The 27088-nt window shown below is 41.8% G+C and overlaps 1 protein-coding gene across 5 annotated transcripts in view; it reads left to right on the top strand.

Moving 5' to 3' along the window:
- The first annotated feature begins 20153 nt into the window (after nt 1–20153).
- PRUNE2 (prune homolog 2 with BCH domain) overlaps nt 20154–27088 on the top strand; it is a 277828-nt gene continuing 270893 nt past the window's right edge. For 3 of the 5 annotated variants that reach the window (XM_043890692.1, XM_043890690.1, XM_043890693.1), the window contains exon 1: nt 20155–20412. In XM_043890692.1, the coding sequence (XP_043746627.1) occupies nt 20377–20412 (36 nt within the window). In that variant the 5' untranslated portion in view covers nt 20155–20376. Of the gene's footprint in view, nt 20413–27088 lie in introns of all 5 variants that reach the window. The other 2 variants (XM_043890691.1, XM_043890694.1) reach the window with 2 other exon arrangements.

Raw genomic sequence — 27088 nt, 5'->3', positions numbered from 1 at the left:
CAGGACATGGAAGCAACCTAGATGCCCATCAGCAGACGAATGGATAAGGAAGCTGTGGTACATATACACCATGGAATATTACTCAGCCGTTAAAAAGAATTCATTTGAATCAGTTCTAATGAGATGGATGAAACTGGAGCCCATTATACAGAGTGAAGTAAGCCAGAAAGATAAAGAACATTACAGCATACTAACACATATATATGGAATTTAGAAAGATGGTAATGATAACCCTATATGCAAAACAGAAAAAGAGACACAGAAGTACAGAACAGACTTTTGAACTCTGTGGGAGAAGGTGAGGGTGGGATGTTTTGAAAGAACAGCATGTATATTATCTATGGTGAAACAGATCACCAGCCCAGGTGGGATGCATGAGACAAGTGCTCGGGCCTGGTGCACTGGGAAGACCCAGAGGAATCGGGTGGAGAGGGAGGTGGGAGGGGGGATCGGGATGGGGAATACGTGTAACTCTATGGCTGATTCATATCAATGTATGACAAAACCCACTGAAATGTTGTGAAGTAATGAGCCTCCAACTAATTAATTAAATAAATAAATAAATCTTAAAAAAAAAAAAGAATACCTGATCTCAAACCATAGTATCTATTCCAGCCTGCAGCAATGGGGAAGGGGGTGGGGTGAAGAAAACACACCACTCCCTTTAGTGGCACTTAAGAATCTGCCTACAATGCAGGAGCAACAGGAGATGCGGGTTCAATCCCTCAGTTAGGAAGATCCCGGGAGGAGGGCATGGCAACCCACTCCAGTATTCTTGCCTGGAGAATCCCATGGACAGAGGAGCCTGGCAGTCTACAGTCCATAGGGTCACAAAGGGTTGGACATGACTGAATTGACCTAGAACACACACACACAACCTGTTGGTCACAATTTAGTCGTGTTAGCTACAAGGGAGGTAGGGAACTATTTTCTTTATGTGGCCCTTAGCCCAATTAGCCATCAGAGATAGCATTAACTAAGAAGGAAAGAGAAAATATATACTGGTAGATGACAGTTTTTGCCAAGCACCCATTTATGAAAAAACCAAATAAAAAATAGAATCATAACATTTTAAAAAATTAAATTAAATTATTTTTGGCTGTGCTGTATCCCTGTCACTACTCTGGCTTTCCTCTAGTTGAGGAGAGTGGCGGCTGCTGTCTAACCGTGGTACACGGGCTTCTCCTCTTGTGGAGCACGGGCTCTAGAACACAGGCTCAAGAGGTGTGCACAGGCTTAGTTGCTCTGTGGCATGTGGGAATCTTCCCAGACCAGGGATCAAACCCATGTCTCCTGCATTGGCAGGTGGAGGATCATGTTTTACCTGTATTCCTAACATAATTTTTTCCTTATCACAGTATAATGTTCATGTATTCCAGAGTTGTATGTGTGTATATATGCATGTGTGTACATGCTAAGTCGCTTCAGCCGTGTGCAACTCTATGTGACCCTATGGACAGTAGCCTGCCCCCAGTGGGATTCTCCAGGCAAGAATACTGGAGTGGGTTGCCATGCCCTTCTCCAGGGGATCTTCCAGACCCAGGGATTGAACCTGTCATATATACCTGTAAATATTTTTTTAATGATATTATTTTTTATAGTGATCCATTATCTATGAGCAATGAATTTCTTCAAATTTTTGATGTTATAAACAAGTTTGTGGCAAATATTCCTGCATATACCTCTCTTCAGATTTCTTTTACTGTTTCTGAGAATACATTTCTAAGAGTAGTTTTTCTGAGTCAGATAGAAGGCACATTGTAAACATCTTTTACGTACATTTTTAGAAAAGGTTGGTGGCTGGAGCCAGTGTGTAGCAACTCCTGAGTGTCAACTGTCTGCATTTCTTTCCAACTTCCTGTTCGTTGATGTCATGTTGGTATCTTGAAATTAGCCACAGTGGGAGCATTTACACCATGGAAAATAGCAAGTACTGCACATCAGAGCCTTTTTTTTTTTTCTTTTGGAGAACCGATTTTTAAACATTTACTAACACACTACTGGAAAGTAGGTATACAAATCTCCAGTCCTCACAGTTTATAAGGATCCATTATTTTCTCCTCAAAATCCATACTAGTGCTTAAACAGTAATTATTCTAATTGTAACATGTATATTCTAATATTGATAATTCAGGGTATCTGTTATCATCTCTGGCTTTTCTTTTTATAAGTTGTTTAGAGAGCGAAAACAATTTGGGGTATATTTGGGTAAACTTTGTATTCAACCAGATCGGTATGGTCCATTAAGGGCAACCAAGTTTTGCAGAGACTTGGCATGATTATGTGATAACTCCAGAAAGTGTCTGTACTTTAGAAAGTTGTTATTTATAAAACCCTTTTAAGTAATTGCTTTGGCACACATTGTCGATTTGTAAGGAACATTAAACTTGGTGACTCATAGAGAGAAAAAGGAGAAAGTGATTGGAATTCCAGGAGGGCATTATCTAACTTTCCATGGCCCTCTCCTACCCTCTATTTAAGCCCACAGGTGGGGTTCATCCAGACCTTGACCCCTGCCCCACCTGAGTAGATGGCAACCCACTCTACTAATGAGGTTATATAACTTATGTTGCAGTGGAATAAACATTTGAGTCACTGGGTAATCTAGTCCTAAGAAGCTACTATAATTCTATGAGAAATTATAAATGAAGGGGAGGCAGCCTAGCATAATGAAAATAGTACTAATTTGAGAGTCAAGGTCTCTAGGATTCTAGGCTCTACTCTGCCATTGGGCCATGCAAAGAGTCTGATGACTTTATCACGTTTCTGCTTCACAGATTTCACTTACTGATCTCGCCAACTAGATTGGTGCTTCCTTTTCCCCCACCACTCCTACATGTTTCCTGTGCTGTGCTGTACTTAGTCGCTCAGTCGTGTCCGACTCTTTGTGGCCCTATGGACTGTAGCCCGCCAGGCTCCTCGGTCCACGGGAATTCTCCAGGCAAAAGTACTGGAGTGGGTTGCCATGCCCTCCTCCAGGGGATCTTCCCAACCCAGGGATCGAACCCAGGTCTCCTGCATTGCAGGTGGACTCTTTACCATCTGATCTACCAGGGAAGCCCTCATGTTTCCGACAAGCACCTACAAGGAGCTACTCAAGAAATCCCCATGCGTAAGCAGAATAGTTTTCCACCCAATACATGCATGGGGTAATGACTTAACCTCTAGCTCACCATATGCTCTTAGACAAGCCTCAGTTTTCTCATCAGTAGAATGGGAGTGTGGGAGGATTGGATTCAATTTGTGAGCCCTGAAGTTTAATGATTCTATGAAACCAATTCATCTGCATAACAAATGTAGGGGAATCAAAGTAGCCTCGCCAATAGAAACTAAACTCCCTTGGAAAGGCATTTGATCTAGCTTCCACAGAGTGTTCTATGATGCTAAGGTTGTATTTTATATATGCTATAATTTGGTTCTCACTGGAAGAGTGCAGCAGTGATGCAAGAGGCTGTTTGTAAACTTATGCCGTTGGGGAACGCTTGTGCCTTGTGATTGTAAGGCCTATAACTCACACACAGACATCAATATTGCTTCAAAGTCATTGGGAAAATTCCAATTATCTTAAAGCCATCTGTAAGATATGTCTTTTTTACTAAGTAATTTGAATATGAAGTAAGATCATGTTCTGGATGTGAGCTGCCCTCCATAGTGATCACCTGTGGAGCATTTCAAATGGTATTCTCTCTGCAATTATTTTCTCTTATCAGAGGCAGTTGGCCGTCCAGTCCAAGTTGGATGGTGCAACTGAAATCATCACACACTGCCAAATATTTCTTCCACCAACACTTTTGAAATGTGTGTCATTTGAGATGGTATTTTGGGTTTCTATCTCTACCATCTCCTTGGTAAGAACGTTGCAATATAAATTGATCACTAACACTTGCCTGAGATGCACAACGCAGTTGCCGAGTGTGTCAGTTTTCTAGGGTTAGTGTAAAAAACTACCATAAATCTGGTGGCTTAAAACTACAGAAATGTAGTCTGTCACGCTTCGGGAGGCCAGAAGTTCAAAACCAAGATGTAGGCAGGATTGCTCCCTTCTGAAGGTTCCAAGGGAGTATCCATTCCATGCCTTTCTCCTAGCTTCTGGTGGGTACCAGAAATTCTTGGTGTTCCTTGACTTGGAGATGCATCACTTCATTCTCTGTCTCTGTCTTCACATTGCCTTCTTTCTGTCTCTGTGTCTCAAATCGCCCTCCGCCTTTCTCTTACAAGGACACCTGGTATTAGATTTAGAGCCCACCCTTAAATCCAGAATGATCTCATCTCAAAATCCTTAACATAATTACATCTGCAGAAACCCTATTCTCAAATAAAGTCTCCTTCATAGGTTCCAGGGATTAGGACATGAACATACATTTTGGAGGGAGAAGGGGCACCATTTATCCCACTTTACCAGAGGAAACCTTGACAAAAAAGAACCTAGGATAATAAATTTTGACTGGAAAAGATGGTTAAAAGATTTAAATGGTGGCATTAAGATATTAGGTTGAAATTGGGGATAACGTTGGGGATGGGAAAAGGAGAAGTAGTTTCCATTTTACCGGATGCACATTCTGAAAAGGGAGCTAATAAAGTATGAAGAAAACCTTGCCTTTGGTCTCTGCCTGCCAACTGAGTTCCTCAGCTGAAAAATCACTGGCTCTCAGGCTGCTGGTACCATCTGAGAACCTGGACATGCGACTAGAACTGAACCATTATGTGCCTGTTGTTTTTTGGCTCTTTGTCTATTTATAAATTTGTTTATTATTCATCCATTTAGCAAACCTTTAATGAGCACTTACTATGTTCCAGGACATGGTAGCCTATCTCCTTCCCAAGTGCACTGTTGGCATCTTCTGTCTCTATCTATTGACTGGATTCAGGGTTCTGTGGAGTTGCAAATGTCAAATCAGCCACTAACATTACAGTCGAATACAGTTACAATTACCCTAAAAAATTCCTTAAGACATCTAGGAAGTACACTCACATGGTTCTCTCTATGTCTCAATAACTGGTTCAGACATAACAAGCAATCATAATAGGGAGATGAGCTTTCTTCCTCTAACATTATTTCAATTGGTTTATTTTCTCCTTTTGCCAAGCTTACAGAATAAAATTTGTGAAAATTATATAGGTGTTTCATGTGACTCTAGCTAAAACCACATGAGTAAGCTGATGGAGATGTAATAATGGAAACTTCCAAAACTGTGTGAACCAGAGAAAACCGTAGGGATATTTTATTTGCTTATTTAGAAGTCATTATTGTATGGTTGAAAGAGACATGGACTTGGGGGGTCGGACAGGTCTGTGTTTGAGTCCAGGTTTGATTACTTTTTTCTGTGTGAAACAGAATTCCACAAGAGAGTTACGAAACCTACAAAAAGCTGAATTGCCTCATGTTTATTTAATGGTGCCTCAGAAAGGGAACACCAGTCAGGTGTCCCCCCAAACACAGAAAACAGTTGAAATCTTTACTGAAGATGTTCCACAGTAGAAGTTTGTCTAGGCACATAGTATACTTACTTAAAATTCCTTCTCTCACATCCCTTTTTCAGTATTTCACACATCACAAATGGCACTTAACTAAAATTCCCACTTTTCATTCACTTAAATTTTGCAGATTTCTCCCCAAATTGTCTACTCTGGCTTCTCTTTCTTCCCTTCATCTGGCTCTCCTGATCTCAACTTCCTGTCCTTCTAAAGGTATATCTCTGAGATGGTTTTAGCTTTTTTCCAGTTCTCTTGATCACATTTTTCTCCCCTGCTGCTGCTAAGTCACTTCAGTCGTGTCCGACACTGTGAGACCCCATCCCTGGGATTCTCCAGGCAAGAACACTGGAGTGGGTTGCCATTTCCTTCTCCAATGCATAAAAGTGAAAAGTGAAAGTGAAGTCGCTCAGTCGTGTCTGCCTCTTCCCGACCCCATGGACTGCAGCCTACCAGACTCCTCTGTCCATGGGATTTTCCAGGCAAGATTACTGGAGTAGGATGCCATTGCCTTCTCCATTTTTCTCCCCAGTTAGATCCAAAAAACACAAAGCAAACCTACACAGAAAATTTTGGATTAAGTAGGATTTGAACACAGTAGTCTAATTTTGCTACTTTCTAGCTATGTGGCCTTAGACAACTCAACCTGATCATTCTGATCCTCCTTTTTTTTTCTCTCTTAATTTTTAAAGTAAAGATTTGCCAACTCAGTAAAGGTGATTTGAAGATGAAGTGAAATAAAATAATTTATTTTAGATTTTCTATCACAATACTATTTCAAATCCTAAAAGACGATGCTGTTAAAGTGCTGCACTCAATATGCCAGCAAAGTTAGAAAACTCAGCAATGGCCACAGATCTGGAAAAGGTCAGTGTTCATTCTAATCCCAAAGAAAGGCAATGCCGAAGAATGTTCAAACTTCTGTACAATTGTGCTCATTTCACATGCTAGCAAAGTAATGCTCAAAACCCTTCAAGCTAGGCTTTAACAGTACATGAACTGAGAACTTCAAGATGTACAAGCTGGATTTAGAAAAGGCAGAGGAACCAGAGCTTAAATTGCCAACATCTGTGGAATCATAGAAAAAGCAAGGGAATTCCACAAAGACATCTACTTCTGCTTCATTGACTACGCTAAAGCCTTTGACTGTGTGGATCACAACAAACTGGGAAAATTCTTAAAGAGATGAGAATACCAGACCACCTTACCTGTCTCCTGAGAAATCTGTATGCAGGTCAGGAAGCAAAAGTTAGAACTGGACATGGAACAGTGGACTGGTTCAAAATCAGGAAAGGAGTATGTCAAGACTGTATATTGCATTAAATTATATGCAGAGTACATCATGTGAAATGCTGGGCTGGATGAATCACAAGTTGGAATCAAGATTGCTGGGAGAAATATCAACAACCTCAGATACACAGATGATACCACTCTAATGGCAGAAAGTGAAGAGGAACTAAAGAGTGTCTTGATGAGGGTGAAAGAAGAGAGTGAAAAAGCTGGCTTAAAACTCAACATTCAAAAAACGAAGATCATGGCATCTGGTCCCATCACTTCATGGCAAATAGATGGGGAAAAATTGGAAACAGTGGCACATTTTATTTTCTTGGTTTCCCAAATCACTGTGGACGGTTACTGCAGCCATAAAATTAAAAGATGCTTGCTCCTTGGAAGAAAAGCTATGACAAACCTAGATAGCATCTTATAAAGCAGAGACCAGTTTGCTGACAAAGGTCAGCTTAGTCAAAGCTATGTCTTTTCCCGTAGTCATGTACGGATCTGAGAGTTAGACCATATGGAAGGCTGAGCACTGAAGAATTGATGCTTTTGAATTGTGGTGCTGAAGAAGATTCTTGAGAATCCCTTGGACAGCAAGGAGATTAGGCCAGTCAATCCTAAAAGAAATCAACCCTGAATGTTTATTGGAAGGACTGATTCTAAAGCTGAAGCTCCAATAATTTGGCCACCTGATGTGAAGTGTTGACTCATTGGAAAAGACCCTGATGCTGGGAAAGATTAAGCGCAGGAGGAGAAGGGGGCGACAGAGGACAAGATGGTTGGATGGTATTATCAACTCAATGGACATGAGTTTGAGCAAACTCCATGAGATATTGAAGGACAGGGAAGCTGGGTGCTGTAGTCCATGGGGTCACAAAGAGTTGGATACAAATTAGTGACTAAACAATAAATCACAATGTTAGCTGGTCTTCGGCAATCAAGAATATGCCGTCTTCTTTCTCTTTACTCTATAGACAGACCTCTGTGAAGAGACAAATCATAGTCAAAGGCTGCCTGGTCAGTGTGGAATCAGATCCCATGAATGAAAGCTCTGTGCATGCTATACTAATTAACTGATAAATCCATGCCACCACTAGAATTGTTTTGCAATGGCAACTACAGGCCACGGGTCTACTTCCCACCAATAATTTGTTTTTGAACAAATTCCCAAAATAAAGGAAAAATGTTCAAATACTAGCCCATCAAGATATTTCCAATGTCTGCTACATTAAATCATTTTTATTTGGTCTTTTTCATCTCTTTCTGTAGATTCTTTTTTGTGAAATTAGTTGTAATTACTCTCACTGTTGGTAAGTTTCACAAGACTGGAAAATGCTCTATTAGTACAATGTATTAGAGTAGTACTAATGTCATATTAAAAAGCAGAGACATTGCTTTGCCAACAAAGGTCCATCTAGTCAAGGCTATGGTTTTTCCAGTGGTCATGTATGGATGTGAGAGTTGGCCTGTGAAGAAAGCTGAGCACCCAAGAATTGATGCTTTTGAACTGTGGTGCTGGAGAAGATTCTTGAGAGTCTCTTGGACTGCAGGGAGATCCAACCAGTCCATCCTAAAGGAGATCAGTCCTGGGTGTTCATTGGAAGGACTGATGCTGAAGCTGAAGCACCAATACTTTGTCCACCTGATGCGAAGAGCTGACTCATTTGAAAAGATCCTGATGCTGGGAAGGATTGGGGGCAGGAGGAGAAGGGGATGACAGAGGATGAGATGGCTGGATGGCATCACCGACTCGATGGACATGAGTTTGAGTAAACTCCGGGAGTTGGTGATGGAAAGGGAGGCCTGACATGCTGTGGTTCATGGGGTCACAAAGAGTCGGACACGACTGAGCGACTGAACTGAATTGAACTGAATGTCATAGTAAAGCATTAGAAGTATTTAGTCACTTAATAGGTTTTGGATTTATTCTACTTTCATGTTGACTTCACCTTCAAAATATATTATTACTGCTATTGTTATTGTTGTTGTTATGATCTCCTTTTCTCCTTCCCCATTGGTACATCTCTTGATATAAGCCATCACCATCTTCTGTGTAGATGACAGGCTTGATCACTAAGAGGTCTGTAACTCTTCCTACATAGCAGGATTGCTATCCACATAGCAGTTGGAGTGGCCATGAGGCCATGTCACTCCTCTGATGGTTATTCACCTGCTATTTTATCTGGAATCAAACTTTAACCTCCTACAATGACCTCCAGTGCCCTAATGCAGTGGTTTTGCCTCTCTAAGTCATCTCTTGCTTCTCTGTTGATGCTGGCCTGACATCTGCTAACAAATTGTCCCTCAGGTTCCCTCTGCCTAGAGGCCTTCCCTCCGTCTTTACGTGGCAGCTTCTTGTCATTCGGGTCTCTGTAGAAACTCCTTGGTCACTTAATTTGAGTTGACCTGGCCCTCCCCCAATCATTATCATATCATTATGCTTTTCCTTCATGCCATCCACTACCCTCTGATATTTTGAATTGGTTATATAATCACTTATTGTCTATCTTCCTACAACTGAAGTCTCTAAGAGATCACATGCCTATATGTATCTCCAGTGCCTAAAATAGTGCCTGGAACATAATAGGAGCTTGACAAACACTGTCCCTATAAACATAGATTTACCATGGACATATGTGTGAAAACCAAACAAATCCTTGGTTCTTTTTCCCTCCTTATCAGAGTCTTGTCCTTATTTGGGAGTGTCCCTTTCCAGAGCTGCGGGGGGCTCTGGGTCTTCACTAGGCTTCCTTATCACGAAGGAAGAAATCCAGGTTTTCTGCATCCTCCTCCTCCCCCAGCCAGTTTTCTTTCTCAAGGCTGCTTCCGCTGTGTGCAGAGTTCAACTGTCTGCCTCAATTTTAATTATTCAGTGTTGAATGGGCATATTTGCATACGCAAATATTTGAGAAATTGAAAGGGCAATTAACAGATGTATATTCAAGATTATTTAAAAGTATCTTTGTGTCTTCTGCTTTCTTTACTTCGGTGGCCCAGTAGTAATTCTGTTTTTAGTGATTCTGAGTTTCTCCATCCATCATGTTTTCAGACCTATGCTAATCTGAGTCAGAGTTCTGGAAGATATTGTCTTAGAGTACAATTGAAAACTACCATTTCAATTCCTTTACAGAACCTAATAAAATATTTCAAAAGTACTTCCATTTTTTCCTATTTCTTATGTGGTTAATAATCCTCTCTTCCTTAAGGCTTCAGTTATAGAGAAACTGATCAATAATTATTACTTTAATTATTTAAGGACCTGTATAAATGGGCACTATGTTGGATGCAGTGGCAGATACAGAGAGGAAGAAGACCAAAGCCCAGCCCTCTGGCACCTTATAGGCCCACAGGAGGCAGGTGACTTGGAGACTAATTACCTTCAAGTTGGCATTTGGAGGATGACATAGCATTTAGCATAAAACATTTGCTATCCCCCAAAGCTACCAATTGAGACTGGTTTTGGTGATTTCCATGACATTTCCCGGAAAACAATGACTTCCCTCTTGTGGTTTGTACACAAATTTTTTTCAACTAACTACACCATTGAAGGAAAATGGATCTATATCATTTTATTGTTAAAATAAGCAAATGACCAAATGAAGTTCTTATTTCCATTTCAGACTAATTAATAGAGCAGGCTTGCCCCAGCTGCTGACTCCACATTCTAAAAAAATTTTTGGAGTTTTTTTCCCTTTTATTCACAGAAAATAAAGTGTTGGGGGGTAGGGACACGGGAGAAGGAATCTAGAATCCAGAGAAGGTAGTGTCTGTTCCTGACTGCAATTTCTGAGCTAAGTGTAGTGGAATATTCCCCTGAATCCTTGAGAGGAGACAGAGCACTTAGATGGCAGCAATTCCCAAGGGTACTTAATTGCCCGTGGTGTAACCTAGGGAATGGGTGAAGGAGACCTTGAGAGTGTCTGTTGGGAAGCAAGTCCTTTGCTGCGGTGCTCAGGCTGAAGAAAATATAGCCAAGAAGTTGATGCTGCAGCTGGGCACTAGGGCTCCATGTTAATGGAATTGAATTTTCTTCTTCCTTTCCTTTTGGAACTCCAGTAGTCTTGTGATGCAGAGATTTAGAGTAGGGAATTGCAGAGTGAATAACTTTTTGCCCTCATTTAAACTGACAGTTTGTAGGACTTCTTAAAATACCAATTTTTATTTTTCTACTTTCTATACATTATTTCTAGAAACACATCGAACACTGAATTTCTTTTTTCTGAGTGAAATATCACCACTGTATAAGAAGATCAATCAATAGTCTTTGTTAAACAACAATTTAGCAGCATCCTTTAACCTGAAATTTGAGTCTTTTTCAGGCTTTGTGTCATGAATAGATAATTCTGCTGATATCTGACTTTGAAGTGTAAGAAACCAGATAACTTTAATCAATCCGGATGCTTAATGTTTCTTTTTCCAATTCTTTTGGTTTACATTTCTTCATTACTGAGCTATAAATTTGATATTCTTTAAAGCACATTATTATTATTTTTTTTGCAGGTAAACCTTTTAATGCAATATTAACGTAATTCATCTGAGTTTTACACAAACAAATGAAGCTACAAAAATATTCAAAGACTTTTTATTGAGAGTAACACTTAGGTTTTCCTCATGTTTTTTCATGTTCATAATGGATATATAATGATTCTTTGATTTAGTTTTATAACTAGAATTTTAAGGTTGGAGGCATCTACTCAAATCTTTCAATTTTCCTAAGAAACAAAGACCTGGAGATGCTAAAATCACTATCCAAAGGACTAAACCTCAAGCCTTTGACCATCAGTACATAGTGTTTTCCATTCAATTGAGGGGGGCTGGGTAAAAATGAAATGACTGTTTAGCTGAGTCATAATCCATGATAGAAATTTTTAATAACTTATGACTCCCAAGCTTTTGCAACATTTACCGCTTTCCTTCTGGTGAATTTGCTAGTGTATCTGCGAAGAGCAGGTGTGAGAGCTATGTGGTCAAGGGTATTGGGTGGGTGAGACCATGACTAATCTCATTCTTAAGTGTAGTGGAAGAGCAATTGAAATAATAGCAGATGAGTACTTATTTCTTGTCCAGGCTCCATGTTAGTGTTTTCGGGTGTACATTTTTGGATGTTGTCATTTGAATTGGAGTCCTGGTTTGGCCATGTCCGAATTGGATGACTTTAACCAGATTACATCTTTGTACCACAGTTGGCACATCTTTAGAATGAGTATAATAATCATTCCTAGTTTATACTGTATCCCTCCCCCTAGTCTCCCCACCTGCCCACGTCCCTCCCCCATAACCATAAGTTCACTCTGTAAGTCTGTGAATCTGTTAATATCTTATAAGTTCATTTGTATCATTTTTTAAGATTGTACATATAAGCAATATCATATGATATTCATCTTTCTCTGACTTATTTCACTTAGTATGATAATCTCCACATCCATCCATGTTGCTGCAAATGTCATTATTTCCTCCTTTTTAATGGAAACGGTATGCGTATACATCAGTGGAATATTACATCTATATCCATTCATCTGTCGATAGACATTTAGGTTGCTTCCATGTCTTGGCTATTGTAAACAGTGCTGCAGTGAACACTGGGATACATTTGTTAATGAAAAGTAAAATGCTATTAATATTGGTATAATATTAAAGTGATATTTCATGCTTGTAAACATTGGCCTTTTAATAAAAAATGTTTGGAATTTTTAAAATCTGTTTTTTTATTCCCTATGGTGTACAGTAAGGTTTGGAAATTTTAATTCAGTTTCAGGATTTTGTTGGACACGTTGATAAACAATGTGAACCTCAGTTTTGCTATCTCTAAAATAGAGTCAGTTGTAGTCTCTGTTTATCTGGACCTTGTAGGATGTTGCAAGGATGAGAGATCATATGGGTAGATGCTCAACACTTGGAAATGGTTATTATTCATTCCCCTTGCCAAATGCTTTCCCAGTGGAAAGGCATAATCCATCATGCATAAGTTAAAATTTATATTGTAACTCTGAAACATAAAGGATTGTTTTGAAGGGACCTGAGATATCTATGTGCAGGAGGAGAGTGAGTAAAACTTGAACCATCTGCCCTGAATAGTGTGGGTTGGGAAGAAGTGACGACAGGAAGACCATCACCCCACATCTTGCAGCAGACTACAGATCCAAAAGCTCGGCCACTGCCTCATTATCCTGATGACTCACAGAGCCAGAGTACTTTCCCTCTCTTCTGCTGTCCTTTTAAATTAAATTCATTGTTCTACAAGATGTCTGCAGTTCCCAGAAATGACGCAAGCTGTATGTGCCCTATTCAAAGTCCGGACATTTGACTCTCAGGACATTCTCCCAAGAGACCTGGATTCTGCCACTCACCACTCCAGCTGCTGCCATTTCCAGTAACTGCTCTTCTTCCTTCACAGAAGCTTAGAGAGGATTATGAATAGATGGATTCCTTTTTAAAAAGTCTTGCAAAGCCTACCTTTAAATTTTTGGGTATCTTTGCTAAAATAGAAAGAAAAAAGTCAATTCCTTTGATATTATTTGCCCAAATGGGTAATATTTGACTGCCTAGAGAGCGCAAAGCAGGCATTTTACAGTAGTTTAAAAGCTAAAGGAGAGGCACTAATTAACGCATTAATTAACCGGTTAATGCACGTTGGTCCTTCTTCAGCCTCTCGTCCTTGAAACAGGCTCAAAAAGCTTTTAAGTCTTGTAAAAATGGGAGGCACACTTTCTTGAGCATCTTTTGTAACATGGGATAATTTAAAAACAGCAAGCATAACACATCCGCTCTGAGACCACACTTATCGGAAGTGTGGTTGGTCAGTAGGGAAGCTGTCCTGGAGATATGCCCAAAGAGTGAGTCAGCAGCTGACATTCCAGCCACATCCCATCTTTAAAAGGATGGCATTTGTCATATAGGCTTTTTTTGTTTCTTTTTAATTTACTTATTTTTAACTGAATGATAATTGTTTTTCAATATTGTGTTGGTTTCTGCTATACATCCACATGAAAGCCATAGGTGTACATACATATGTCCCCTCCCTCTCACCTCCCACCCACCAGGCTGTCACAGAGAACCGGTTTGAGCTCCCTCAGTCATATAGCAAATTCCCACTGGCTATGTATTTTACGTATGGTAGTGTGTATGTTTCTATGTTGGGCTTCCCTGGTGGTTCAGATGGTTAAGAATCTGCTTGCAATGCAGGAGACCTGGGTTCGTTTCCTGGGTTGGGAAGATCCCCTGGAGAAGGGAATGGCTACCCACTCCAGTATACTTGCCTAGGAAAACCATGGAGAGAGAAGCCTGGTGGGCTGCAGTCCATGGATCACAGAAGAGTTGGACGCGACTGAGTGACTAACACTCTCACTTCACTTTCCACTCCATTGCTGCCCTGCTAATAGGTTCATTAGTACCATCTTTTTCTAACCAAACAAAAAGATTGCCTTGTTCTTCTCCCTTCCATTGTTAGCATTTTCCAATATAAGTAGGGATGTTAGCATTTGACATTGTACAACAGTCCTGTAAAGTAATAAGGGCAGGCATGATTTTCCCCATTTCACAGATGATCAGAGGGGTCAATGACTTTGACCAAAAGCACACAGCCAGCACGCAGAGCTGGCTGTGACATGGAGGACTTCAGATGCCCTCACTGTGGCACCGAATGCACTCAGAGCCCCTTGAGGTGGATGCACCACTGTGGTGAGAGCCTGTCAAGGCAAGACCCAGAGCTCTGCAGGGTGGGGAGTGGTAATTTGGGAATATTAAAACGTGCAGACTGCTGTAAGGACCTCCCATTGCATCAGTGAGCAGTGCAGGTGAATGTGTTACTGCAGAGAAGCGTCACTGTACCCGGAGCATCTGCAGTGTCTGAGTCTGAAACAGACAGCTCGCTGCGTGAAGACTAGGTTTCCAAAAGAGTGTAACGTTTAGAAGGTGGTGCTTGATGTAAGATATACACAAACTGTAATACAAATTATATCATAAAATATATAGTAAGTGTACATAATAAATATATTATGCTTATATAATATAATAATGTCACATTTTTAGTGACTGCTGATCCATCCACAGTTGATCCCTCTTTTGAGTTCTCTTCATAGAGGTCTCTGCTCTCTGCTTCAAGCTAGTGGATTAAGTTTTTCTTTTTTTTGTTAGACCCTTTGTAAAGACCAGTGGCCCCGCTACAGGCCAGGAATAGGGCACTTTGCCTGTATTATTGTGTTTAACTTTCACAATAATTCTACTTTTTAAATCTATTTTATGGATGAAGACACTGAAACTTAAAAAAGATAACTTGTCCAAAGTTATGTATGATGCTACTGGACAGATGTTCTGGTTATCTCTTGCTGTATGACACATTGCCCAGGAATTTGATGGCTTATCATAACAATTGTTCTATTGTGGGTCAAGAATTTGGGCAGGGCTTAACAGAGAGCGCTTAACTCTGTTGCATGTGGCATTGGCTGGGTGGTTTGAGTGGGGCTAGAAAATCTTATTTCCAGGATGGTTGACCACATGACTGTGCTGTTAGTCAGGGTCCTTAGTTCTTCTCCATGTGGCTGCTATGTGGCTAGGTTCCAAGAGTGTGTACTCCGTAAGACAGAAAATGGAAGCTGTCAGTCTCTTAAAGCCACATCATAGAAACTGTCATGATGATAACTTCTGCTGTATTTTATTGCTGAGAACGTCAGGGAGCTGTCCAAGACTCACAGAAAGGGAACATAGACCCAACTTCTTATTGGGAGGAATCTCAAAGAATTTACATATTCATTCTACCACAGCAAGGATGAGACTCCAGACTATAGTCACTAGGCCATATAGCATCTCAATTAGTACAGTACCCTATGCTTTTCTCAGTCACTGCATCTCTTTGTATTATAGTGACTAGACCGTGAACTCTTTGAGGGCAGGGATCTTGCCTTATACATTTCAGTTTGGGCATAATATCTACCTGAGCATAGTTAATGATGCTGAAGGAGTGAACAATGGAGAACTGAGCTTCAATCCTGGCTCTGCTTCTATGTAGCTCTGTTAGCCCAGGAGGATATTGAATACTCTGGGACTTGGCTACCTGCTCAGTAAAATAAGGGTATGGCATTAGATGATCCTTAAAGCCTTCCTTTTCCCAGCACTACTGCTGTATTAGTCCGTTTGTGCTTCTATACAAAATACCATCAACCGGGCAACTTACACATCAGATGGTGAGTTTTCACAGCTCTGGAGGCTGGGGACCCCAATATCAAGATGCTGTTCCATTTGGTTCCTGGTGGGAGCCCTCTGGTTCCTGGTGGGAGCCCTCTGGTTCCTGGTGGGAGCCCTCTTGGCTTGCAGGTGGTCACTTCTTACTGTATTCTTACATGGTGGGGAGAGAGAGAGAGGGAGAGAGTGAGCACTCTGGTCTCTTCCTCTTTTTATAAGGCTGCTAATCCTGGCAAGAAGGCTCTACTCTCATGACCTCATCTAAACCTAGTTAACTCCCCAAGGCCCCACCTCTTTAAGCCTTCACTTTGGGGGTTAAAGCTTCAATATGTGAAAGGCATGCCATCCATAACAACCATTCTACTAATCTACTCAAATAATTTCAAAATGAAGAGTGCTCAGAAACCTGAGCTGAATCAAGAAAACTGAGAGCAGCGAAGAGTAGAGGAAGTGGGAGTGTTCTACAGCCAAGAGCAGAGGCCTCTGGAGCGAAGGGGAGGTGGCCTTTAGGCTCAGATCTGATACTTGAGTTCAATAATGGCACTTGGAATAGAAAGTTGGAGAAGCCTTCTTCAAAGGTTGAAGACACTGGACTTGGGGATTAATTGGCAACAAGGGGTAGGAGAAAGTTGTAAATCAAACTGAACCCCCGATTTTGTACTTGGGTGACTGGGGGAATGCAAATTTATCTAACAGCAGTGGTCCCCACTGAAGTATTCTTGGGCTTCCCTTGTGGCTCAACTGGTAAAGAACCTGCCTGCAATATGGGAGACCTGGGTTTGATCCCTGGGTTGGGAAGATCCTCTGGAGAAGGGAAAGGCTACCTACTCCAATATTCTGGCCTGGAGAATTCCATGGACTGTACAGTCCATGGAATCACAAAGAGTCGGACACAACGGAGCAGCTTTCACTTTCAGTGGTCCCCAACTTTGAATATACAGAGGATTACCTGATGTGCCTGGATCCCTCTCAAGACTATTCACATCAGAATTTCTAGAGATGGGCTGGAACATCAATGTTTTTTCAAAGTCCCTCAGATGGTACCATTGTGTAGCCAGGGTCGATGATTTCTAATTTAGAGTTAAAGGCACTAGATTTCTAGATGCTATGGAGTAATAAGAAACTGAGGATCAAAGACTAATAACTCCCAAATAATTTGGGGAATGGGTTGTACAGTATGTAGAATAATGGCTTCCCAAAGATGATTGGTGGCTCAGTGGCAAAGAATCTGCCTGCCAATGCAGGAGACACAGGTTCAATCCCTGGGTCAGGAAGATCTCCTGGAGGAGGGCATGGAAATCCAGTCCAGTATTCTTGCCTGGAGAATCTATGGACAGAGGGGCCTGGTGGGCTACAGTCCCTGGGGTCACAAAAGAGTCAGACAAGACTTAGTGACTCAACAACAAAAGATGACTACATCCTAATCCTCAGAACCTGTTAATATGTTTTTACACAATAAAGGGGGATTAAGGTTGCTAATCAACTGACCTTAACATGGGGAAATTATCCTGGATTATCTAGGTAGATCCAATGTAATAATAAGAGTTCTTTAAAAAGTGGTAGAGAGAGAGAGAGAAGGAGAGAGACAGAGAGGCATATGTGCTATAGAAAGATAACCAGGGAGATGCACCATTATTGTTTTTGCACATAGAGGAAGGCAACCATGAATCAATGAATGTGAGCTGCTGCTAAAAGCTGAAGAAGGAAAAAAAATAGAGGATATTCTAGAGACTTCAGAAAGGAATGAAATCTGTTGACACCTTGAATTCTTAAATTTGACCTGATGAGACCTGTGTCAAACTAATGACCCACAGAACTGCAAGATAATAAATTCGTGTTGCTTTGTGCTTTGCACTCAGTCGTGTCCGACTCTTTGTGACCCTATGGACTGTAGCCTGCCAGGCTCCTCTGTCCATGGGAATTCTCTGCACAAGAATATTGGAGTGGGTTGCCATGCCCTCCTCCAGGGGATCTTCCCAACCCAGAGATCAAACCCAGGTCTCCTGCATTGCAGACAGATTCTTTATTATCTGAGCCACCAGGGTTGTTTTAAGCCACTGAATTTGTGGTAATTTGTTTCATCAGCCTCGGGAAACTAGTATAAGTGGTCAGTTCAAGAAGGCTTCCTGGAGGAGGTAAATCTTGATAAACATTTTTGCAGAAACATTGTTGATGGAGAAAAACTCAGGGAGATAGGTGTTATACATTTGAGTCCATAAGAAGAAAAAGTCAAGAAAACTCAAGGCTGTGTAATACCTACCCAAAGTGTTTAAAATAAAAATTCAGAGGAACTGAGTGATTGTCACTAAATTCCCCAATGGAGTCAGAGGCAAAGCATTCTCAGGAATTTTTCTCAGTAATGTTACTTGAATTGTGATTAACTTCACAGATTTAAAGGCTGACAAGACACTTGTTTTACCTGGATGGTTTTAAATTACTTAAGTCAGCAAAGAAAGCTGATAGAATCTGCAGCTTCCATACAGCTCATCGCCTGAATATAAATCAGAGCTTAACATTCCCATCACTCTCTCTTAATCAGATCTGTAGACTCAACTGATTTCTTTTTATTGGGTCCTCCTGAATAAAGAAACAGTTGGATAATTACATACACACACAAGATGAGAGAGAGAAAGAGAGAAACCTTTCATATGTACATTTATTCATTAAGATATATTTATTGAAATTTGTGTATGAAATGAACTGTGTTAGGGATACATCAATGAATGAGATAGGCGATGTCCTTGTTCTCATAGAACTCACAGCCTGGTGGAGAACAGACAAATAATCAGGCAATTTATAGTATAGCAGGCATTGTAGGTTACTGGGAGAGAACATGAAAGGGACAACTGACTCAGTATGGGGGTGGAAAGGGAGAAGTAGATCAGAGGAGGCTTCCTGGAGGAAGATAACTTCTAAGCAGCATCAGCAAATCCTGGGAGATAGTTAAGAATGGAAATTCTCAGGCCCTTTAAACAGACCTATGAAGCCTGAAATTCTCTGAGTGAGGCACAAAAATCTGTGTTTCAGTACATCTCTGGGTGGTTCAGATACACACTAAAGTTTGTGTATCAGATGCTCATACCTGGGCTGCATGTAGGAATCCCTTGGAGCATTTTTATACCAGACTGATGCAGTCTCCCTGCTCTTAGAGCAACTGATTCTATTGGTCTGGAATATAGCCTGGGAAGCAGTATTTTTTTTTTCAAGCCCTGGGTGATATTAATGTGATTTTGAAGTGTAGTCAGTGTCGAGGTCACTCCTCTAAGCTGGCAGCTGAAGCAGGAGTTAGCCCGGCCGTGGGGCTGGTGGGAGGGCAGGAAGGGCATTACAGGCAGGTGGGCCAAAGCCCAGGTATATGTGGGCCCCTGATAAGGCAGGCTAGAGAGTCCACATGACATATCCTGTGGCTTAAAATAAGGTTCATGGCTGTGAGTTTAAGTGTTTATTGCAGTACTTCTTAAACTTTAATGTACAGAGAAACGATCAGAAGATCTTGTACAAACACAGACCCTTATGCAGGAAGGAGGTTCTGTCGCCCTCAGTGTTTCTGAGCAAACATGTCAGAGTGGATGGGGACTGCGGCTGCAGAAGGATATATGTATCCGTAGCCCCAGGGCCAACATAAGGGTACCCAATTAGGGTGAACTGCAGGGGTCTGTTGCTGGGCAGGTATGTTTTGAGAGCAAGGAGGAAAGATGCAACCTACCACAACCTCCTAGCCTGCTCTCCCTATTATTTTCCATCAAGGTCGTACTGCTTCTAGCTGAGCAGTAACCCCTCCACCCCACAATCTAGCTGAGTGTGTCCCCTGGCCAGGCCAGCAGAGCCGGCTCCGTAAGTGGCCACTGGAGCTCTCTGTAACTTGCCAGCCAGCCAAGAAGGCGCTGGCCGAGGAGGGGAGTTCTCTGGGGGCCTCTCTTCCCTCTTTCCACCTCCCCTGGCTGACAGCGGCGTTGCCTGCGGCAGAGCCTCCCTCTGCAGCAGCCCCTTGCACTTGGCTCTGACTTCTGGGCGCTGTCCATGGTTGCAGCATCTTTCGGCGCGCCACGTCAGGAGGCCGCGGCGGGGCCCTGCGATTGGCGGAGGAGCCCCTCGCCATCCGCCAACACGCCCGCCCCCGCGCCCCAGCCCCGGAGCTCCGGCCCCACAGGCGCGTGCCAGCCCGCGTGCCAGGCGCACCCTGGGGCTCCCGGGCGTCACACCCACTTTCCTTATTAGGGGAGAGTCGGGCGCTCCGAGCGGGCGGCGGGGCTCGGGGTGGGGTGGGGAGCCCTGGGAGGCGACAGCCGAGAGCTCAGCCACAACCTCAGCCGCCTCCGAGCGGTAGGAGGGAGCAGCCGGTCGCTGCGTCCCGGGCGGCCACTTTCCGGGGACCCGGCTCCTCTCGCCCGGGAGGAGATAATCCTCTGCGCCCTCCGGGTATCTCCGGTCCATACCTTTCTCAACAACATGGAAGAATTTTTGCAGCGCGCCAAGTCTAAATTGGTAAGTTGAGGGAGCAAAAAGCTGTGTGCGTTGGTTCTCGCGCGCGCGCGCGTTGATGGGTGGGCATTACGGCAGAGGAGGAAGAAACAACTTTGCCAGTTAGTTGTCAGGGAGTGCGGGCTGTCCTCTGGAAAGAATCTCTGCGACTCTGGGGCTTAACGCCAGGCAGTCTGTCTCCATAATCCGCGCCCCAGAGCCAAAGCGCCGGCTGCGGTGGTGGTGACCTGGTCGAAGTTGGGCGCTGTGTATCCAGCTTGTAGTTGGAGAGACGCAGATCCAGCCAAATCTACAGTTTGCCCCTGCAGGCTAGAGGATAAATGGGTGTGGTGTTCCTTGCGATAAAAGAGCCCAGACTTCTGCAGATGCAGTACGCTTAAGTGTAAAAGGAAAAGAAGCTGTACTTTAGCTGGAGGGGATGACAAAACCTAAATAAGGAAGTGGTAATGCCGACCTAGAGGAATGTGTGAGAATAGCAATTTACCCGAACGTCGCTTACATGGGGCTTGCTCCTTCCTGGGAGGGAGTCAGGGGTATTCTAGCGTGAATCGAGTGTCTCTGGGCCCTATTCAGATCTGTCTCTTGTGGCAGAGGCAGAAGGGGAAAACCTCAGCTGTTGCTGTTGCTTTGGGGTTTGCCAGATTATCTTTCTCCTGGAAGCAGACCAGCTTGTGGCGGACTCCGTTTTACTGTACTGCTGTCCAAACAGTGAGGGTAGTTTCTCACTGTGTATATTGACAGTTGCTATACATTGTGGAACAACAGATTCTAGCAGTTTCCTGATTCCAAATTGTTTTGGCTCTCCAGCATTGCTGTAATGAGCATAATGGAAATGTTTCTCTTTTGGCACTTAACAAAAAAGCTTTTGCCCATTTGGAAGCAATATCTTTAATGAACACTTAAAGCACCTTTTACAGGCCTGGCATAGGAGGAATTGCATAATTTATTTTGCCTTTAACCTTTAAACCTTCATAAAAGCCAAAATACAAAGTCTGCATTAAGATGACGTCTTAACCACAAGGCACGGTATTTGCAGGGATTTTTTTCTGTAACTCATTTACCCTTGCACAACAAAGGGAGTGGAGACGAATGTGTGATTCTTACAGAGATTTAACTGTAAGTATCCTTTAAAAGATTATTAAAGTTGATTCTTGCAGAGGTTTAACTGTAAGTATCCTTTAAGAGGCCTTTAAAGTTGACTAATGCTAATACAAATACTTTGTTTTCTACCTTAAGCCTCCCAGAGAGTTGATAATCTGTGGGGATTTCAGAATTGAGGAGGTTTGCGATTGTTTCTGTGTTTACTGCTGACCCTCTTATAGGTTTACTTGAGCACATGAAGGAAAAAACTGAAATACTTGCATTTCTTTTTTTCTTTTTTGCATTTCTGATAGCATAACTCTGCTCTTTGTTCTTTTTCTAACATTGAGTGAGAAATGATCAAAAAAGACCAATTTTGGCAACTTACTCATTTTTTTCATGGATTGAAAAAAATGGTGATCAACCATCACGCAGTTGTAAACTGCACCTGTGTTCCACTCCTGTAACATTTATTTTAATAATAAACATTTAGATTGTGGGGTCTGATGTGAGCAAGAGGTTTGTCTCATTTCTGAAGAGCAATTGCTGAGGTGAAAAATTCCCTGTTTCAGATTAATTAGGTAGAAGGCATGCTTAAGTTTATTTACTGAGTCCTTTCATTAGAGGAACAGTTGCTCTTCATCATTAAAAAAAATGACAGGAAAAAGAAGTGATTGTTTGTAATACTATTCCCAGTTTCCTGCTTTAGCTGGAAGAATAATTACTGCTAATTGTATCTTTTTTCTTGTAATACGCTTTTTGTTAGCAATCACAAGTAGCCTTTCATCTTTAGCCATAGTAAAGGTGGTTTGGTCACTTTTAATGTCACATTTCCCCTGACAAATTATATTTTCTAGGTGAAAAAAAAATTTTACTTAATATACAACATTCAACTATAGTAGTAGGTAAACCTTTTACTTTAGAGGATATATATATACACTCAGTCTTTGTTTAGGAGAAAAAAATAAAGTCAGTAATTATGGCGTTCATTTGTGAGAGGTTTATTCACAATAGAATGGTAGGGTTTTTAAAAATTAGGTTAATCCTTTGGGAAACACTTTAGGGAGAAGAAAATTATCATACTGGTTCTCACCTAGACTTTATTAGACCAGAACTAGATTGAATTTAGGTGTTATCTTTAAGTCATTTTCCATCAGAAGTTGATATAGATTTATCTTTATGAAGCCTAAAAAAATGTCTAATGGGCAGGGATTATTTCCTACCTGACTTCTTTCTTTGATATTCTATACATATGATATATATCTTTTAATGATTTGAAATAACCAATTCCCTTTCAAAGTCTTAATGTTACCAAACCAAACTTGGGTTGGCTTGCCTGCACTCGGTAAAGCCAATCTACTGACACTGGGTTATGGTACAAGAAAATGCAATGTTTATTTCAGGTTCCAAACAAGGAGTCCAGTATTTAGTACTCAAAAGGCCTGAACTCCCCAATAACTTTTAGGGAAAGGTTTTAAAAGTCATGGTGAGGGACAGGGGTGTTGTGGGGTACATGATCAACTCATGAGCATTCTTCTGATTGGTTGGTGATGAGGTAATTGGGATCTCACCAGTTTCAGAGCTTTTCTGGTTCCAACCACTCTGGGACTTATGTGCTTGTAGGCAGCATATAGTTAACTTCTACCTGATGGGAGTTTCAGTGTCTGAAAAACAGCTCAAAGTATATAGCTCAGAATATTATCTATAACTCTTAAGAAGGAACTAAAGGTCCTTGACTTTTTTTTTTTTTTTTTTTTTTTCCAGTGGGTTTTGTCATACATTGATATGAATCAGCCATGGATTTACATGTATTCCCAATCCCGATTCCTTGACTTTTTTTAATGGCTAAATTCTTATTATTTTGTCTTGTTTGTTTTTCTTTCTTTCTGCATTTTTTTTCACTTCTCTGATTAAATTTATTCTTTGGAATTCAAGGAAGGCCTAGGAGGCTAAAGTTTTTCTACAGAGGCAGATGGAGAACATGGGCGGGGGAGGAGTCTGTTTCAGGTTGGCCCTGCTGGAGGGTCTTGTTCTGTTACATGAACATAACCTCTTCATCACTGGAGCTAGCTAATTTCAAAGACCAAAGAAATTTTAAATTGTAAAATGGAATTACTCTTAGCCATAGATAAAATCTCCAATAACCAAACCTTTGGAGAAATTGTTTGTATGCCCTTTCTTCTGACTAGGAGCATTTATTATTCATCTGTCATTGTGAGGAGAGCTCTGCTGTTCTAGGCCAGGCCCTTGGGTGGAGCAGAAAGCTTTGAAGTAGAAGGAAGGTGTTTCATTTTTAATCAGGTAGCTCGAAGCTTATTTCTGTTCAAATTGGGAGAGTGGTCTCCTAGTTCTTTTTTCACCTCAGTTCTGCTAGTCCTCAAACTGAGGCAGATTCAGTTACTTAATCCCATCAGACTTTTCCTTAAATTTCCCCTTCGGATACTTCCCCTTCATTCGTGAGAATATGTGGCATTTATGAGAAATGTCAAAAGTAAACCTCAAGTGTGGTCTAAGAGGGATCACCCTCTTCTGGACCTCAAATGCTTCTCAGGGGGCCTGCCTCCCGCCTGGTAAGAACAGGCTTGGGTACCTGCAGTTTCTCTGTAAAACACCTTAGCTGAAGGCGGAGGACAGCAAGGGAAATACTCACTCCTTCCAAGCACAGTCTCTAGAAGTGGTGCCTTCCTGACAACTAGGGAACTGATTCAGTTATTTTTAAAACAATCAAGACAATAGAATAAACACCAGGAGAGCAAGACCCACCAAGGCAATAGGGATGGAAATCAAAGAATGATGCTTGTTACCTGGGTTCCCTTCCCCTTATGAGAACCCAATTCTGTTTCTTTTTCTTTTTTTTTAAAACTAGTATTTATTTTATTATACAGGAGGGTGACTATATCTTCCTGTTTTTACTGACCATTTAGAATTTTTTCCCAGTCTATTGAGAATTGTTTTGCAAAGCAAAAGATGATTGTTTTGCAGAGAATTAGTTTTCAAAGTGATCCTTCTGTTGCCATGGTTTATTCCTTTCTAAGTTTTGGTCATCACAGATCAGTCTGAACAAGTCATTTCTAAGGGATAACCACACATAAGTAACCCTTATTTTGAAAAAGTCATTATTTGATCCTGATCTAAATACTCACTGCTCAAACTAGAAATAAGAGCAAAAACAAGTTTTCTCTTCTCCTGCCAGTGTCCACTTGACTTTTCCACCTGCTCATTCTGAGCTGAAATAGGGACAGAGATCAAATCCCATAGAGCCAGATCTATCCTTAAATTTTAGCTGTACTTTCCATTTTCAGTTATACCATTTCTGTAGTGGTGTCTTAGTCATTCTCAGACTCTTTCTGTGGTAAGAGAAATTGAAGATGGGGAGGGAACGAGGGCTTTGAGCCCTAGCCTGTGATTTGGCAAATGTCCTCCAATGTCATAGTGGTTAGCTCAAAAAAGTGTTCAGGCCAAGACAGCTTTATGATGTCAGTTAATGGTCCAAGTTCCCATGAACTTTGGAGAAAAAGAGGAGCTAAATGAGGAATGAGACCCCTGGAATTCTGAATGGCAGGAAGCCAGGGTCTCTACACGGGGCAGCCTGGCCGCTGAGCCTCTCCCACTGCCAGACTGCACCAGCTGATACAAGTCAAGAGGTGCTCAGGGCTGGGGGTCGCTGCAGCCCTTTGCCCTCAGAGCTGGGTCATGAGCCAGCATTGGGGGAAGTGTCAGCTGCCAGCAGAAGGATACAGGGCACATCAATATCCCAGGAATGCTGTGGGGAGAGGGTCACTGTCACCACCAGAGTCTGGGGAATGCATCTGCCTTCGAGCAGTGCAGGCTGCAGATGAAGGGCTCGTTTCTGCAGTGGGAACTGGTCCATATGTGGACTTCTGTAGTAGAAAAATCCTGGGTGACCTTAAATGTCAACTGACACTCTGCTATGTGGCATAGGGACAAGGAAGCACATTCAAAACTCCAAGGGACCAACCACATCAGAGTTGATAGAGGAGATGAGCTTTCAAAAAAAAGAAAAACACTGCAGTGTGTCTGCAGAGGAATCATCTTGATTGGAAATTGAGAAATATATCCTTCCTGACTTCCTTTATAGAAACAAGGTCATATGTATCAATAAAGAGCATCTTTAAAATGAATGTTCTATACCTTTTAAAGAGCCACGGTGGTAAGACTGAGGAGGATGGAGATGCTGGTAGAGCAGTTTCATTTAGAAAGCTGAGCTCATTCTGATCACAGACTGCAGGATCAGCTCCCTCGCCATCATAAGTCAGGGCTGGCGCACTTGAGACTGTGCCTCTTGTCAGAGCATTCCCGAGCAAGAAACTCAGGAATCCAAAGCACTTCTGCGAATGTGGTGTCACTGCCTTAGGGGCTGATGAGAAAAGAGCCCTTGATTGCTTTAGTCCTAGAGTCAGCTCCATTTCTCACTGCCTGAACTTTTAAATTGGAGAGCTGTGGTTTGTCCTGGCCCCTGGGCCAGAGAACGAGACTTTTTCAGGGTAAATCACAGAGTGGATTGGTCTTCCTCAAAGATAAAGAATTGGTGACTGCTCTTCGGACAGCATCTCGGGCCTGAGAAGATGCAATCAGGTGAGCAAGGACACTCTTTAATCAGAAATTTGGGGAATATTTTATAACTAGATAAAAAAAGTGACAGCTTTTATATAACTTGTTTGTTTCTCTGTAGCATTAATTTGGGCAGATATTAGCAATGTTTTAGATTTGGTATATCCCTCTGGGGAGCTCTTGTATGCAATAGCAGTCTAATGATGGACGGGTCACTCTTCCCTTACATCTCCTTCTCCCTAGGGTACTAGATGAGCAGAGAAAAGGGTGAGGGGTAAACACCTGGGTCTAAATGAAGGTTGCAAAAGAGGAAAGAAGCTCTGGGATCAGAGAGGTCAAGTGCATGGTGTTGCCTTGGTCACTGATTCTTTTTGAACCCTAGAGTCATGGAGCTTGGAGTCTTTCTTTGAAAAGAAACTGGGGAGGGGCAGGGCTGATGTATTCAGGAGGCAGCATCCACAGGAACTTTGCTATGACTAGTGTCCTCTGGGTTTGTGCAGCATGCAATCACACATTGCATTATGATTGTAATTGTAATATTATAATATTACATTTGTGCACATTGTAATTATGCACAATCACACATGGCCGCCCTGCCACGGGTCCCAGAGTAACCTACTCAAAGTCTCTGGCATTGTTCCAAATCCATTTCTATCTGAGCTCTGTGGCTTTGGGCTTTGGTTTCTAAGGAAAAGTCATCTTTCTTCTTAAGAGCTCTTAGGAGGCTAATTGGGCACTAGATCGCCCTGAAAAATTAGATCCATAAAGTTTGGGTCAGAAAAACTAAGCTGATGTTACAGCTTTGGGTTTTTAATCTGAAAAATGAGATAATGATACCAACTTTGCAGCCTTGTCAGAAAGCCAAAATAATGTACCTACAGCCCTCGGCACAGAGCTTGAAACAATGGCTACTTCTGTCCCTTTGCCTCCAAGGTGTCCTTTCCTGCAGCTCCTTGTCTCAGTGAATGGCATCAGTATTCATCTGGTTTCTCCAATTGGGCACTTCCTTTTCCTCTATCCCTTCCCC

This window comes from Cervus elaphus, chromosome 29, assembly GCF_910594005.1.
Source record: "Cervus elaphus chromosome 29, mCerEla1.1, whole genome shotgun sequence".
Taxonomy (NCBI): Eukaryota; Metazoa; Chordata; class Mammalia; order Artiodactyla; family Cervidae; genus Cervus; species Cervus elaphus.
This window is presented reverse-complemented; position numbering and strand designations above follow the sequence as displayed.